We start from the raw sequence: 15,937 nt of genomic DNA, 5'->3' as shown, positions 1-15,937 counted from the left end.
AAGAAAACAGACAGACTCAACCGTTTGTGACCGGTCCGTTCCTTGTATCCGTGGAACAGCCACGCGAGCAAGAGTCAGTTGACGACCATGTCCCCAGACCCGGATTGAAGGTATGGAAACGAACGTGGGGAACAGGGGCAATGACTACATCCCCTTCTGGCTACTTTGAGTAGCCGCTAGACCGATCTCTCCCGACGCCCACACCAATGTCCGCTGCCTCAGCCCGGTAACCCTCGTCCCTTTCTTTGCGCCCCTTGTTCCGATAAGCCTTCTTGGAAGCCGCCGGGGAGATACATTAGTCGTCTGCCTCCTCCTAATTCATCCTCGGCTGGTTATACTTTTTTTGCAGTTGTTTGTCTTATACCCCCTTTTTTCCCTGCCATCCCACCCACCACCATATCCCATATACAAGGGCTCTGATATCACCGGTTGGATTATACATAACAACAAAGAAACCGTAAACGGTCTTACATACGCCACACCCACCCATCCCCAATTCTAAAAACCGCGTGCCCAACATGGCTGCCAACAACATGGTCAATCCCGCCGTGGACCCCAACATTGAGGACGAGCTCTTCGCGAAGGAGGTGGCCGAGGTCAAGAAGTGGTGGAGCGAGCCAAGATGGCGGTACACCAAGCGCCCTTTTACCGCTGAGCAGATCGTCAACAAGAGAGGCAACCTCAAGATCGAGTATGCCAGCAATGCCCAGGCCAAGAAGCTGTGGAAGATTCTTGAGGGGCGGTTCCAGGTATGTTTACTGTCATGTCAACAAAGATGACCGAAGAGCCGACGCTGACTTGACTCGAAAACAGAACAAGGATGCCAGTTACACATACGGCTGCTTGGAGCCAACAATGGTGACCCAAATGGCCAAGTACCTCGACACAGTCTATGTTTCCGGCTGGCAATCATCATCAACGGCCTCTGCCTCTGACGAGCCCGGCCCGGATCTTGCTGATTACCCTTATGTGAGTGTGGTGACAGGGAGATGACGAGAGCAGCAAAATACTGACTGAACCAGACTACCGTCCCCAACAAGGTCGGCCATCTCTTCATGGCCCAGCTTTTCCACGACCGCAAGCAGCGTCAGGAGCGTCTCTCCGTTCCCAAGGCGCAGCGCGCCAAGCTCGCCAACATCGACTACCTCCGTCCCATCATCGCCGATGCCGATACCGGTCACGGTGGTCTTACCGCCGTCATGAAGCTCACCAAGCTCTTCATTGAGAAGGGTGCTGCTGGTATTCACATCGAGGATCAGGCCCCTGGCACCAAGAAGTGCGGCCACATGGCCGGCAAGGTTCTCGTCCCCATCTCCGAGCACATCAACCGTCTGATTGCCATCCGTGCCCAGGCCGACATCATGGGCTCTGACCTCCTGGCCATTGCCCGTACTGATGCCGAGGCTGCCACCCTCATCACCACCACCATCGATCCCCGCGACCACGCCTTCATCCTCGGCACCAACAACGCCGACCTCCCCGACCTCAACGAGCTCATGATTGCTGGTGAGAAGGCCGGCAAGAACGGCGCCGAGCTCCAGGCCATCGAGGACCAGTGGCTCGCCAAGGCCAACCTCAAGCGCTTCGACGACCACGTCGTGGACGCCATCCTCTCCTCCAACCTCCCCAACCAGAAGGCCCTCGCCCAAAAGTACCGCGACAGCGTCAACGGCAAGCAGCTCTCCAACAAGGAGGCCCGCGCCGTCGCCCGCGGCATCCTCGGCAAGGACATTTACTTCAACTGGGACGCCCCCCGCACCCGCGAGGGCTACTACCGTCTCGAGGGCGGCTGCGACTGCTCCATCAACCGCGCCATCGCCTACGCCCCTTACTGCGACGCTATCTGGATGGAGTCCAAGCTCCCCGACTACAAGCAGGCCGAGGAATTCGCCAAGGGCGTCCACGCCGTCTGGCCCGAGCAGAAGCTCGCCTACAACCTGTCTCCCTCTTTCAACTGGAAGACCGCCATGCCCAGAGAGGAGCAGGAGACCTACATCAGACGCCTGGCTGGCCTGGGTTACTGCTGGCAGTTCATTACCCTCGCTGGTCTTCACACCACCGCCCTTATCAGCGACAAGTTTGCCAGCGCGTACAGCAAGATTGGCATGAGGGCGTATGGCGAGCTGGTGCAGGAGCCTGAGATGGAGGGCGGTGTGGATGTGGTCAAGCATCAGAAGTGGTCGGGTGCCACGTACGTGGACGAGCTGCAGAAGATGGTGACTGGTGGTATTAGCAGTACGGCTGCTATGGGTAAGGGTGTGACGGAGGATCAGTTCCATTAAGGGGCGCATAAAAAGGGGTTTTCTTGTCTTTCTGATTTTGTGATAAAGCTTTTTGCGTGGCTCATTATTTTTTTGGGTAATTAGATAACTCTGAGAGTATTCGGAGAAAGAATGGATTGGATGATGAAGATGATCTTGCTGTTCGAATGCTGTGCTGCCGGTGATGTTTGCAGGTTGTCGCTAACCGCTGCTTGTAAACGGGTTTTGAAACATGTGGTTGTCCGATTTCTTTCTCTTGCCGGTCTGCTTTCCTCCTTGCTTTGAGTTGACTGGCTGGTTCTGTTCGACTGCATTCTCAAATCTATTTGTTTGCCCTATCCGTCTGAGGTATATGTGGTGTGATTTGGTGACTGTCCGGGTCGGTGCTGTTCACACTCTCCTGTTTGTCTTTTTCTAGGGTCTAACTGGCTGGTTTTGTCTGGATATTCTTCCCAAGTCTACCTTAGGTAGTGTTTGTCCTGTCCGGCCAAAGCATATATCCAACTCCTGGCCATCCGATCACCCCCGGACATTCTTCTCCAACACCATTCTTTTCCTTCTGCATTTTTAGCCTTGCGTTTGTCTCTGAACTCGTTTCCCCTTCTATATATACTCAAACAACCACAAATTTTTCCTGACCTTCCCAGAGAATCAAGGCCACCTTAGCTTACCTTACCTCGTCCACCTCACACCAACCTGTTCTTGCACGCCTCCCACCTACTTACCCAACAACCACCTTCCTTCCTACCTTTTCTCTCTCCCTTTCCTGAGAGAACCTCACACCACGAGAGCATACAGACACCGCAGACACCAACCTCGCGTGTCCCCCAACGGGCTGCTGCCCTGCCACGGCAAGTTCAGTGCTCGATACGCGTTGGGGCTTCCTGGCCATTGGGGCTTCCTGGCCGAGGCTTTCGACAAGCCGGCCATGCCATCCATCCGGACTGATGGCGTACACGGGATCCCGGTTACCATTCCATACGCCATCACTGTACACAAATACCAGGTGGCAACTGTGGAAGAGATGAGGGGGCGCAAGACGGCTTGGTGGTCCATTGTCTTTAGAAGCACATCATCATCAAGGAACGGGATGAGTTTGGTTTGGAGGATGGAAGATTCAATAGGGATGGGGGGGGTTGTGTGTTGTGGCGGTAGATTATTGTTGGGAGGAGGAAAATTGCGGCAAGTGTTGGGAGACTGGGTGGAGATCTAATCGGGTGTGGATTCAAGGGCTTCAGGGAGCATTCAAGGAGTTTTGAAAGGTCAGTTGAGGGGTGGTGATCAGAAAGTTGAGTGGTGTGAAGCTTGGCAGGTAGCTGTAGGGGAGCTTGTTGACTTGTTACTACGGATAGGGGGTGCTGGATGCTCACTGAAAGAAGAGTATGCTATTGGGAGACAATTATTGGTGTGTTTGGCTTGACAAATGTAACTTTCACTCCTGATTTTTTTTTTGACAGCCTCTTCGTGAAAAATCCGAATAGTTAGAGTCTCGCGGTTTCAAGGTTGCTGTCCAAGATCAGATATGGCACAAACTTTCTGATGCCGTATGCAAGCACCCTCGTTCCAAATAATACAACATGCGTGATCGACCTGGGAGTCGAGCGTTGGTTTGGCTAACCGAGACTTTGGCCGAATGTCACCTCATGACACAGTACAGACTTCCTTCGCTCAGTGGGTAGATTGCCTACAGTGTCTACGGGTGCGCTCGCTCGCGCTGCTGGGGCGGGCATAGGCTCGACAGTTTCGAGCTCGGCAATAGCCTTGATCACTTCGATAATCTGGGCGGGAAATGCTGGGATAACAGTAACAGACATTGTGGCGGCTTTTGGGTGCTTTTCCGGTGGAGTTTTGGGATTTCAGTTTGGGCCTTGAAGTTTATCTGCTTTCTGGTTAGGGGTATTTGGATCATCGTATTCGAGATGGCACGAAGACGCGGCTGTTGAAAGAGAAGTGTCTATAGGATCTTGAAGTAGTTGAGGCTGTGGTTAATGAGGTACCATATTTATTGCAATCTTTCTGGGGTTTGCAGACCTGGCAGGTAAACAAAGGCTCTATTAAAAAATGAACCTGGTAGATCAACAATGAAATAAAGGCACCTATATCTAATCATGCCGAGTCAAAAATATCAGATGCTCAACAGCCCAAATGGAACACCTGTTGCTGCCGTGTATGCCTAGAGTCTTTTGTGTCTATGCCAGTCTTCCAGCTACAAAGCTTTCAGCAGGTCTGGGCTTTTGACCAGGCAATTATGACGGAAGCTGACCACAGCTATTTACACCGAATTAATGGCCTATACCCTCACTGGCAAGATCTGGATCAAGTAATGGCGTTGGTCTGGCCAGCGTATCTCTAGGAATATCATGAATCTGCGGCTGAGGAAACTAAAGGGAAATCACACCTTCATGAAACAAGAAGTCTATCCGATACTCGCGCCTACTGTATCATGAAAGACAACCCGATGGTTTAAGAACCACACACCAAATCGAATACCAAGGCTGACTTTGGCCGAGCCATTTTCCTCTCTGATTGCTGCTCTTGGAAAAAATCCATGCGACAGGACACTGCAAGAAGGGGAGACAACCCATCTCTCGAAGGGAGTGTGCAAAGAGGCAACAAGCGCACGCGGCCCCAACTACAAGCATCCGAACACCATGCGGCTCTACACCTCAATCTGAAAAATACGACCCGCCCAGCAGTCTTCAGCTTGATCAGTTACATCCCCAACAAATCCACGAACACCTCACACTCACAGAGGATCAGTCAGCCGCCAACCCTCCTCCCACGTTGGCCTGACTCGGATGGCAAGGAGGCGATTACACAACATCAAGGTACTGTACCTTCACATATGTACACACCCTTCCCCACTCTTTCAGAGCACCCCTTCCGGCTCATTGTGAGGTCATGGTCCGCAGGTCGTGTGGATAGAGTGGAGGCAAGAAAAGGGCAAGCTAATCCTAGACGCAAGTCTCCGAATACCTACTGACTGTTGGGGGGGGCGGCCGTTGGCTTCCGACTTCCGATGCGTACATGGGAAATCGCAACGTGGTTCCAGAACCCATTGTCTCCATCATCATTATCGGTTGCTATTCCCCGTCCGTCCGGCCAGACCAAGGGCAGCCATCAAGTGTTGCCTTCCAGTTTGGTGCAGGCGTGGCGGGCAACAGCAGTATCGTACAGATACATAACGCCACGCTGCTTGACGCGGGGTCGGCGGGGAGCAGCAGTTACAATCCACGTCTCTTACTGGAAGAGAAACTCTGCCGGGAGGGGAACAGAATGCGGGTGTTGTAAGTCGGCAAGCGGGAGAAAAGGGGGGGAATGTTGTGACCCCCCTTTAGGTCTCCATCTGACGGTCGTCTGATGTAGAGAGACTGTCATCGATATCATTTATTCGATCGGTTGAGGAGCAGGCACCTCCCGATCCGGTCTTCCGCACTACACATCATCACATCGGATCATTGCCACATCATCCACCCCCTTCCCCTCGGCCATGAGGCCCGGTTGCTCTCTCCCCAGGCAGGAAAGCCGCCCTGTCTTTGTTACTTCCAAGTTGACCGCATGCATTACAACAGCGGCCACCCGTCTGACACGCAACCGGGTAGGAAATTCTCCGCAGACACCAGACCGCGAGATGAACCCCTGTGTGTCTTGAATGTTGTGCATCGAAGTGTGTGGATGGTGAACCTGGAAGAGTCCAGTTAGTGTCATCGCCGGGGACGATATGACCAGCAGATCAGAAGTTCCCATGCTTAGCCGCTGGTCGCCTTGTCAGTAGCCAAACTTGCATCCCTACCCGAACATCCGTTTGTGACTTGGGACGTGGCTTTCATCAGCTTTTCGTATGGCCTATAGGAAGGTGAAATCGGAGGATTTTTTCTGCCGGTTTGTGTACCGTTTCGAGACCACAACACCACGCAACACTTGTCAATCTTAGACTTTGGCATCCCCATCGGTGGCACAGTGCCGTCTCGGTTCCAAGCCGCGCAAAGGGGGCGTAGGGCGACTTTGCCAGATGCCTAGATCAAGAGTCCGAACTGATTCCGGGGTTTGAGTGGCACAGTCACCTCGTCCGGTCTTGCAACTGGCTTTATTCGGCCGGGACTTTCAGAGATATCTCATTCTCCAGATCCAGGTTGCATGCTTGGGAATGCGCGATGGATCGATATGCTTAGGGGAGGGATGCTCAATGTGACTGTCTACCTAGTCACATACTAGGAAAACTATGTTTAGCTTCCAAAGAGTAACGCTCCACTGAGGTGCCGCACTGGGAGCGCTATCGGAGATGCCAAATGTGTTTGGGAGCCATGGCCCGAATGAATACTGGGCCGGGCTCTGTTTCCTGAAAAGAGCTGGCTGGTAGTTGAGCTTGTATCACGGAAGACGAGGAACACGGCGGAGAGTTTGTTCGGGTGGGGCCACCTGCTTGATATTCCTGTGCCTCGTGTTGCATGTTTCTTGTGTGGCATCTTGCTAGGACGATTTGTGCAGAGTCGGCATGTTGTGATGCCCGAGACGTTGAGAATTGTCCGAAGGCCAGAAACAAGCTTTGCACTCGGGGGACAGTAGTTGATTGAACGTTTCTCATCCGAGGCTACGATTCGGACCATGGCCGGGGCCGACTGAGGTGAGGTGATGGATGTAGAGGGGAGCGGCCGGCAAAGATACGGAGCTGAGCCTCGCTTCCGCATGAGGGCTCCTTGAGTATTCCAGAAACATGCCGTATGCTATTTTTGAACTGTCTGTCCCGGATCGACAATTAGGCACCCGTATTCTCGTGTCACCCACAAACGAGGGATTCAGATAGAGATTCTTAGGTTCCCAAAAACACACGAACCAACCTTATTTCGAGGTCAAGACAGTCCAGCCGGTTCAATCGGTCCAGGGTCGAAATGTTGTTACCTTCGCTTGTTGGTGCGCTTCCAGAGTCTGATCGACGACAAGGGAATCTGAAGCTTCGAGAACAAGAAAGGGGTCTCCGGGCACGCCGGGTTCCAAGGGCCGTCAGAAGAGACATGGCAAAGCATGAATGAATGATCGTCCAAGACGCACCGGCCACAGTGGAAAGCTGGTGGACGAAGGTTTAGTGGGTGGGGTCGCCAGCGGCCTGTCAAGAGTAGGAACCTAGCAGGGGAAGCGACGTGTGCCAGAGCAACTAGGAAGGTGAGAAGTGTTCCATTTAGTACCGTGACCGTAGGTAGCCTGTGAATATCACTTTCTTCAGTATTCAATACTATTACCTATCCCTATTCAAATCACCTATACTCAAGGTTAGTAGGCCCTCTCCGGGTCATCAAGAGTGGGCCTCCCGCCCGCTGCGGGAAGGAGTCTTGGCGACCCAGACTTTGGCTTTTTCTTCTTCGCATGAACTGGGGAGCCCGCTGAAACATCTGTAGATGCACCCTATCTCGTCCCCTGCATTGCCCGCTCTCCATCTTCAGGTGGTTGCTGGGCAGTGGTGAGCTTCCTTCTTCTGAAACACCCCTCCAGGAGCCAGAAGAGCCAATCGCAACTCGGACCATCTTCCGCCCACTCGCCCACTCGACATGGAGACAAGCTTTCTGTCCACCATTACTTCAGACTACTGTCATGAATGGATATCACCACAACCTGTACTGGTTCGACAAACTTGTGTTTGGTTTCTGATGTTGTTTCGACGAGGGTAGTCCTAATCTTGTTGGTGATACTGCTCAAGGTACGCTCACCTACTTCCCTTGGGCTGTCTGGGCCTAGGCTCGATCGGATTCAAATCGGACAACTCCCGGCAGCCCCTCTCATACACCCCCCTGCCGGTTCCTTTTTTTTCTTGTGACAGGCGATCTAACGCGAAGCCATTTGCCAACATAGCAAACATGAAGAGAATAGCTCGCAGCACTTTGAGCACTCTTCCCATCTTCTGAAATGGTGTGACGAATACCGAGTGGTGTCGTTACCCAGCAGTAGAAAAAAGAAACCGACACTGATAACTCTACTGAGGGTTCGTCAACATCAACACCCATACCTTCTCCTCCACCAGTTCAAGATAGGGTTACATCGTCCCAAACATGACGTTTCGGGTATCGTGTGGCTGCAGAAGGTTGCTAAATTAGCCGCGACAACGGCTCCGTTTTCGATCCAGCGCTGCTGAACCCTGTCCTTCCTCTGGTGCCGTTAGCCTCGGTGGGTTTCTGGCAACCCCTTTCTCGCCTTTAGCTTCTTTGTTGTTCTCTAGCACCGTTGCAATTGGATCGACCGCCTATGCCCGTGGACAGCTCTCAGTCTTGTGAACTGATGAATCCGGTTACAAGAAGAGACCCGAGAAACCGTGCCTGGATTCATTCGAGTCTTCCACTCTCCTGGCAAACATGGCTTCCCAAGACGTTTCACGCCCCATCTCGGAGTCTCAGCTTGTCGATCCTGGAAAAAGTGCTGCGCCACACCGAATCCTGAGATGGCAGTCTCCATCAAGGGCATGCGGATACGGGCCATGTGCTTTTTAGAGCCTCCGAGTCTGTCTCAACCCCATGTGTCTTTTTGTGCTTCTGTGAAAGCGAGACCAAACAAGATGTGAGTGGTGTTGTTTTTTTCCTCTGCCTGTTGGCAACAAATGCAACGAGGTCTTCAGCTACTGGTTTTGATTCTCGCCCTGGTGATCCTCTGTGTAGCGCTTCAGACGAATCTCTGACGCCATGATGTTGAACGGGCCAATCTGACGCGCGGGTAGGCTTCTGCGATGTTGAAAACGGTCGGCATATGGGATGTAGCCAAGACTTTGGGTGACCAGGGATCTGGATGACTGAGAAGGCTCCGCGGCATGTTGCATCCGCACCAAGCACTCCACAAGGATGGCCACATCAGGGACCATGGTCCATGGCCCTGTACATTCATCACAGAAAGACAGGAGCCACAAAGTCTGGTAGCTACCTGCTGGCCAAGCACGTACACACCCCCTCGGGGGATATCTGCGAGCCCGGTCCCATCCACAGGACCACACCACCACGACCACCATTACACTACACCACTGCGTCTAGTGTGGGGAACCCTAAACGTCGACTAACACCTTCTTCAATGCAAAGGGAGCGCAAGGGCATGGGAGCGGCGCTGCAGACGGAAACTCTGTGCAAAACCCTTGCCGTCCTGACCCTCCGACCGTGCAACGGTCTGTCATCTGCCCGTTCCTGAGAGCTTCGGCCAGCCTGCGTCGTGCTGCCCGCCCCGGATCTCTGATCCATGGCTGCTTGGTTGATCCCAGTCGGGCACAGAACATCACCTTTGGCACCCCAGCAAGACATTTGGCGGCCCTCAAGGTCTTCCCGGTCGCTGTCCCCGGATGTACCCTACCACGCACTCAAACACGTACTGTCCTTGGACTGTGTGTCTTCGACTCATGCACCCAAGTGCCAGCCTTATCCCCTCACTGATCCCCATTCCTCTTTTTGGCTCGAGGTGTCCTGCCGAAGGAATCGTCTCAACTTGTTCTTGTTGTTTCCTTTTGCTCAACCAAGCTGTTGCGACCAGCTCCTTCCTTCCCTTTTCTCCCTCTTGTCTCGGCAACCACTGGTGCCATCCAACACCCGGCATCACCACTTCGACATTATACGGTCCGTCTGATCTTGGTCGACCTCTGTCTTGAGACGCGGCGACATCTCTGGTGCTGTTCTCTTGACGCTCGTCTGTTCGCTTGGCTTCGTATCGTGATCGAGCTGGACGACAGACGGCCGCCGGTTGGCTCTTCGGGTTTCTTGGAGCGGGTTCTTCTTGAGCTATTTTCTTGTGTCCCCCTGTTTACCAAGTCAGTGTCAGCTCGCGAAGTTGCTATATTTTGTTTCGATCCACTCATACCTGTTACAGATTTCTTGGAGGGGCTGTTGGTTGCCAAATGTTTCCCCCCCCCCCCTCCTTGTCAACCCTGAGCTAGCTACCCGACTTCCATTCTTCTCCAGTGCCTGGATCCAAGGTGTTTCGGGTCCCATCAAACTGTCTGTGGGACTGTCAGTGCGAGTCTCAAACGTCGATCCCTTCGATAAGCTTGTCCGCGCCCGCGGCGTGGGGCAGGTATTCGCTTGTGCCGAGCCGTCTGGAGAACATAAGGTGGAGGACCACCCGTTTAGCTCGCCTGGCTGTTGGTTCCGAACCTTCTTCGCCCTATAGATCACCACATCGGAAGCAAGTCTTTACTGTGGTGACAGTTTCGTATCGACGAGGACGACAGCGGTGGCGAGAACAAGAGCGAGCGCGGCAACACAACCTGACGGGGTTAAGAAAAACGACGCAACATCAGCAACAGTCGTGTATCCTTGCCTTATTATTGAGCACGATCGGTTGAGTCCTGCCTTTGTCTGGGACTCGATCAATCATCCACAGGTTGGCGTGTCGGTAAAGGAAACAGGCCCAAAGGAAACTGCCAGGGAAGGCCATCAAAGCGGGACTCTCGACATCGAAACGCAGGTCTTTGGACGACTTCAAGCTGAAGTCAGTTATCTTGGTGGAATTTTGAAACGTCATTTGGGAAAGGGTGGTTTCATTGTTTGGTTACGTGACGGACCTGGGGATCACGCTCGACAACTGTGCCCGACGATATCGGAGCCGAAATAGCCGGTGATCTTGCGGACGATTACTGAGCCGAGGGGATCGAGTGGCATTTTGCAGAGTCAGCCGAGGGCAGGACCACGCACCAACCGTCAAGGTTCCAGTTGTTACTCAGAGGTCTCGTTCGTTTTCGGAACACGCTAGCTCGCTATCTTGAACTGAAGGTCACACAGGGCGGAGACCTGAGCTTAGACGGAGCTTCCATCTTGTCCCTGAGAGATTAGGGAGGGCCAGCTAGTTGGTCGAACGAAGCATTGGGGCGTGTCGGGTGAACAGGGTTTCCTCGAATGGCTGCCTGAGGCCCGTCTCAGCCATCTACAAAATGGACGTCACATCGCTATTGAACGTATCGTGTGGGGTAGGAGGAAGACTACAAGGAGGAATCCAGGGAGGTCTTCCAGTTGGGCTACAAGGAGGGTTTGAAGGAGCGCTTCACGGAACACAGCAAGGAGAAACGCACCGTAGGGACTCTATCGACAGTTCAACCCCTTCTGCCACGGGAGAGACCACGGCAACCTCTACGGCAGTTCCCAACACTCCGTCACCACCCGGCAGCAGAGCAACTTCGCAAAGAAGTGGGTCCGACTCTCCCAACGAGAGCATGGCCGTTACCAATCACAGGAATCGCACGCCGTGGGACGCTGGAGGCTATTCATTACCATTGTCTTTGAGTATTGATCCCAAGTCTATCCCAACTAGTGGTGAATGCCCAAGGCCCGCCTGTCAGTCACCACCTGCCAGCCCCAGCTCCCCAGGCCATAAATTCTCTCTGTCGAGGAGTTCCCTTTCCTCCTTCACCTCTGCCACAACCACAGCTTCGGACTTTTCCCGTACTTCATCACTTTTCTCCAGGCATCCGAACAAATCAGATTCTTGGTCATCGGCCCAGTATCAATTTCATCAACCACCTGATCTTCGAACAAGTCCCAGTCATCGGAACCTGGACATGGCGACCGAACAGGTTGACCTCACCAACATTGACGAGGACGAAGATGTTCAGACTTCGCCTCGTGTCAAGCTCGAGAATCACAGCGACAATTACCGCTCCGCTGCTATTGGTTTCAATGGCAACAATAGCAACACAACCCGCGGTCACAATCAGGTATTGCCCCTTCGAGCTCAGTCACCCAGCGACGTTATCATCCCCCGTCGCGGGCAGTCAAACTCAAACGTGAGCTTGAATAGGTACGTTGACTTACTACATGTTTTAATCTCTTCCTCAATTCCTCCCAATTCCTTTCAAGTCCTGCCACATCATCTTCCACGCCGACATTATCGTCGAAAACCCCCTATCACCCAAATATCTCAACGGCCAGAGCTCAGTGAGCTTGGCAATATGCATGGCCATTACCGTCGCAGCGGTTAGCCCCTGCAAATGGCGGAAAATGACCCACCGGTTTCTGCCACAATTTCTTGGCCTTTCGTCATTTTGTGGGTTTCTGTGCGCCAGTGATCAGAGATAAGATCTTTATTTCTGATTGGCTGGTGATGTCACGTCTCACAACCCTCCTTAGATATACTCCAATGCTAACAAGATCTTTTTCAGCGCTCACGATCTTCTTTCCTACCAAAACAATGAAGACACAGTCATTCCCCACCGGCGAGTGGCATCCGAACCTAATCTGCCCGTCGGGCCTCCTGGCACCGTCGGCCGGTTCTGGATCGGACCAGATTTATACAACTACCTCGTCCCTGACGTTTGCCAGGATCATACCGAGTGTGTTCGGATGCTCGACATTGACAAGCCTCCTGAATGCTCCGTCATGACGCCCTGCACACTCCCTGACGCCAAGATTAACATGCGCAAGTCCATGTCCCATATTTTTGGCAGAAACAAATCATGCACCCGTGCCGTTCCTGACCATGTCTGGCTGATGGTGTGCCGCAAGCACTATCAACGAGCGAGATATCGATCTGACATGAACTACCAATCAACCTTACTTCAAAGGATTATCATCCAGGTTGTGCGTATTCAGGTCTGGAGTAACGACAATGAGAGGAGCGGCAAGGACGGCATCTTGAAGGATTGGACGGTTGCTGTCAGGCGCCGCGAGGCGAAACGGATTGATGACGCCGACAAGGGGAAAAGAAAGGGGTCCAAGAAGCGCACCCGGGCCGATGCCGAGGCGGAGGAAGATGAGATGGATGACGCCGATGAGCCTGATCTTGATGCGGCTATCCACCAGGCATCCTCGGTGCCTGTCCCTGATTGGTATCAGGGCTTGTGTCGTGGTGGCTACAGCACACTTGAAGTCCTTGACATTCTCCGACGCATTGACAATGACATGGACGCCGGCCTTCTTTCTGCTGTCCCGGATATTGAGCTTCTCCCAAACATTGAAGGCGCTCACACAGCGAAGAAGACAAAGGCCAAGACAAGCTCGGTTCACAGACGCACACAGTCCAGTGGTGCCGCGTTAAGGACCTCTGCTCCCCGAGCTGCGGCAGCTCCTCGTAGAGCTAGCCAACCCAGCACCATTTCGCCTGAGCACGACTTTTCCAGGCCACCTCGGTCTGAATTCACATTCGAACGAAATCCCAACCCTACTTATCCCCCAGTACCCAGGGACACAGACGTGACGGCACGCACTTACGATAGCCCGCGCACCCTGAAACCAACGTTGTCTCAAAGCACTACTCAGTATGACTCTCGCACCGGCACTTCCAACCAAGCATCTCTGCCGACATACAATACGCAGCGATATGATGCTCAGACCAACCGGACAGTTCCTCAATACGGCAGTGCTTCCAATTACGATCGAAACGGCATCTATGAATTGGACTTTGGCCGCCGCTCTGGGCACCAGCGATCTGTTTCAGATGCTAGCTTCAACCAGTGGGCCACTCCAACCTTCTCCCAGGGGTATTCAACTCCTGCTTACCCAGTCGCAACATCCAACTACCCTGCTGCGTCTGGTTATCCTAGCAACAGCTTCTCGGGCTACCAACCCGCTCCTGCTCCGATGAATAACTTTACATCCAGCGGGTCTGACTTTCGCGCTTCCAACAATGGGTACCGTGCAAATGATTACAGCAGCTATAGCTACAATCAACGAAACCAGCACTCCAACCCCGGCTCGGCCTTCCACGGTTCCAACATTAAGCATGTTCGCAACCACAGCAGTCCGGTGTATGGCACCACGGGGTACACATCCTCGGGCGTGAACCAAACGGTCCCGGCTTCAGCCCCAGCTCCGGCCCCGACGTATGGCTATGAGCCTCGCTGGTCGGGTTACCAAACGCCCACTATCCCAGCCATGTCTGGTGTAAACGTGCTGCCCGATCCCCGCCGTGCGTCCGTGAACATTTTGGGCAGTCCGTTTGGTTCATCCCAGCTGGCTCCGGCTCCTGCTCGCCGCGCGAGCATGGTTACATCACAGCATGGCAGTCAGGATGGAGAGGCTTATGCTGTCCCTGGTTCCGCCCCTGGATCCGCTGGTTCACACCAGTGATGATCCACGCCTCCAACATCCGAGTTTATTCCATCATGCTTAGTGCGGCAGTATCGTCATACAAAGCATAGTCACAAGCACCAACACTATCTGGGGTTTCGTGAAGTGCCAGTACCCTGCGTGCCGGCTCGCAAAGAATTACTGGCATTTTCGCGCATCTTCCCTTCATCACATTGCCTTGTCTTTTTATTTCATTTCACGGCGACGGTTTTGGTATCGGTATTTCTCGGTTATTTCTTTTTTCCCTCACTCTCAATTATACCCGCCATGCCTTTCTCTATCTTTCTTTTCTCGGTCTTTTCAATCGGCTCGCTACATCTCGTTCATCGTTTTCCAGTCTTTTCCAGTTCAGTTTGTCTTTCAGCGCGCTCATAAAAAGTTCGGCAAACATGGTATAGGGATCACAGAACTGGAAGGTGACGGGTCGGAGTTCAACTGAGGAGGTTTATAGCTTTTATGGGATGGGCTGTTGTGTTTGATACAAACACACGGGACGAATAGTAGAGACGGGTAGGGACAGGGAGAGAAGATTACGTTAATGAGGTCGGTCATTTGCTTTTGGGATGGGATAGGTGGTCAGGGGGTCTTGTCTTTTCCGAAATGGGACTGTGAGGATGGCAGTAGTCCAGAGAAACAAGATGAAAAGGGAGGAGGTTCGTGTAATATATGTTAAAGAGATATCCTTGTTTTTCTTTTGTGTGATTTTGGTGGGTGGAGATGTGAGATATGTGACAATTTGAACTGAAGTGTTGATTCCGGTGATTTTTCTAGTGCTGTGACTTATGGGAAATGTAAATCTCCATGTCATCGGTGAATGTCATCCCAAGACGGGCCCAGAACAGGCTTCTATCTTTATGCGGCCAGCCCAGCTTCTTGTTGACCCGCATGGATCTCTTCTCGTAATAGACTACAGATTTGATTTGAGAGAAGTGGTCGGGTGTTAGGATCCTATCTCGTATATCACAAGGCCACCAAACTTGGGGCATTGAAGGGGCAGATTCAGCAGCAAAAGAGTGGCCAAATGACCAGAGATTTGACAAGACTATATGCCCAAATTACTTAGGATGAGGGGATCCAATGGAGATATTGCTTCTTTAAAACCAGGTATTCTCCTACCCACCCCTCACCTCTTCCACTTGTCACTTCCAACACCAACTGCCAATCCCCATCCCCAGAAACACCCGAGTACAACCCCCGCGTCTACTCCTAACGGATTCCCAAAAGGACAGCTCAATATCACTGGAGTTACGAATACACCGGCGCTCCCCTGCGCCGAAAGCCACTTATCTCCCGTGAACAGGCGGAAGACCAAAATGGGAAGAGCAGAGGGGAGAGCCGGAGGAAGATGCTTTGGAAGATTCTGTTACAAAGGCCTTTGTATGTTGTTTGGTGCCAGAGATCCAGCCGTACATCATTCAATACCTAGCAGCAGACTCTGCGGGCATATCAAACCTGCACAAGGTTCTTGGATGGTTCCAGTGTAGCAATGAGCACAAGATCCCTCGCATTAAGTATATCGTCAACAAACGAAAGCCCCGTGTATGAAGCCCAACTGTAGGAACCAGAAGGACTCACGTAGTAGAGGAATGACTTCAAACCCTCCTCAACAACGGCCCCAGTTCAGATCCACGTCTGCCCTCTCCGGATGCCAGCTCCTTG

General features: G+C 52.8%; 2 protein-coding genes across 2 annotated transcripts; both read left to right on the top strand.

Moving 5' to 3' along the window:
• Window positions 1-518: 518 nt before the first annotated feature.
• On the top strand, window positions 519-2,408 carry ICL1 (isocitrate lyase 1; the record flags this gene model as incomplete). The annotated part of the gene is made up of 3 exons (XM_062888156.1): window positions 519-749; window positions 814-969; window positions 1,023-2,408. 3 exons carry the CDS (start codon window positions 519-521, stop codon window positions 2,280-2,282), a joined length of 1,647 nt encoding a protein of 548 aa, XP_062746365.1. The 3' UTR covers window positions 2,283-2,408.
• Window positions 2,409-6,956: 4,548 nt separating this feature from the next.
• Window positions 6,957-15,038, top strand: QC762_212600 (uncharacterized protein). The gene is made up of 5 exons (XM_062888155.1): window positions 6,957-7,528; window positions 7,655-7,953; window positions 8,106-8,804; window positions 8,962-12,011; window positions 12,373-15,038. Exons 4-5 carry the CDS (start codon window positions 11,149-11,151, stop codon window positions 14,276-14,278), a joined length of 2,769 nt encoding a protein of 922 aa, XP_062746364.1. The 5' UTR covers window positions 6,957-7,528; window positions 7,655-7,953; window positions 8,106-8,804; window positions 8,962-11,148; the 3' UTR covers window positions 14,279-15,038.
• The last annotated feature ends 899 nt before the right edge of the window (window positions 15,039-15,937 follow it).

This window comes from Podospora pseudocomata (assembly GCF_035222375.1).
Source record: "Podospora pseudocomata strain CBS 415.72m chromosome 2 map unlocalized CBS415.72m_2.2, whole genome shotgun sequence".
NCBI classification, from domain to species: Eukaryota; Fungi; Ascomycota; class Sordariomycetes; order Sordariales; family Podosporaceae; genus Podospora; species Podospora pseudocomata.
This window is presented reverse-complemented; position numbering and strand designations above follow the sequence as displayed.

What these genes read in the sequence shown, in the direction of transcription:
- QC762_212600 (XM_062888155.1), top strand. Translation starts at nt 11,149, where the DNA reads ATGGACGTCACATCGCTATTGAACGTATCGTGTGGGGTAGGAGGAAGA. An exon ending in TCAAACGTGAGCTTGAATAG is followed by an intron (nt 12,012 to 12,372) that starts GTACGTTGACTT and finishes GATCTTTTTCAG; the next exon opens with CGCTCACGATCTTCTTTCCT.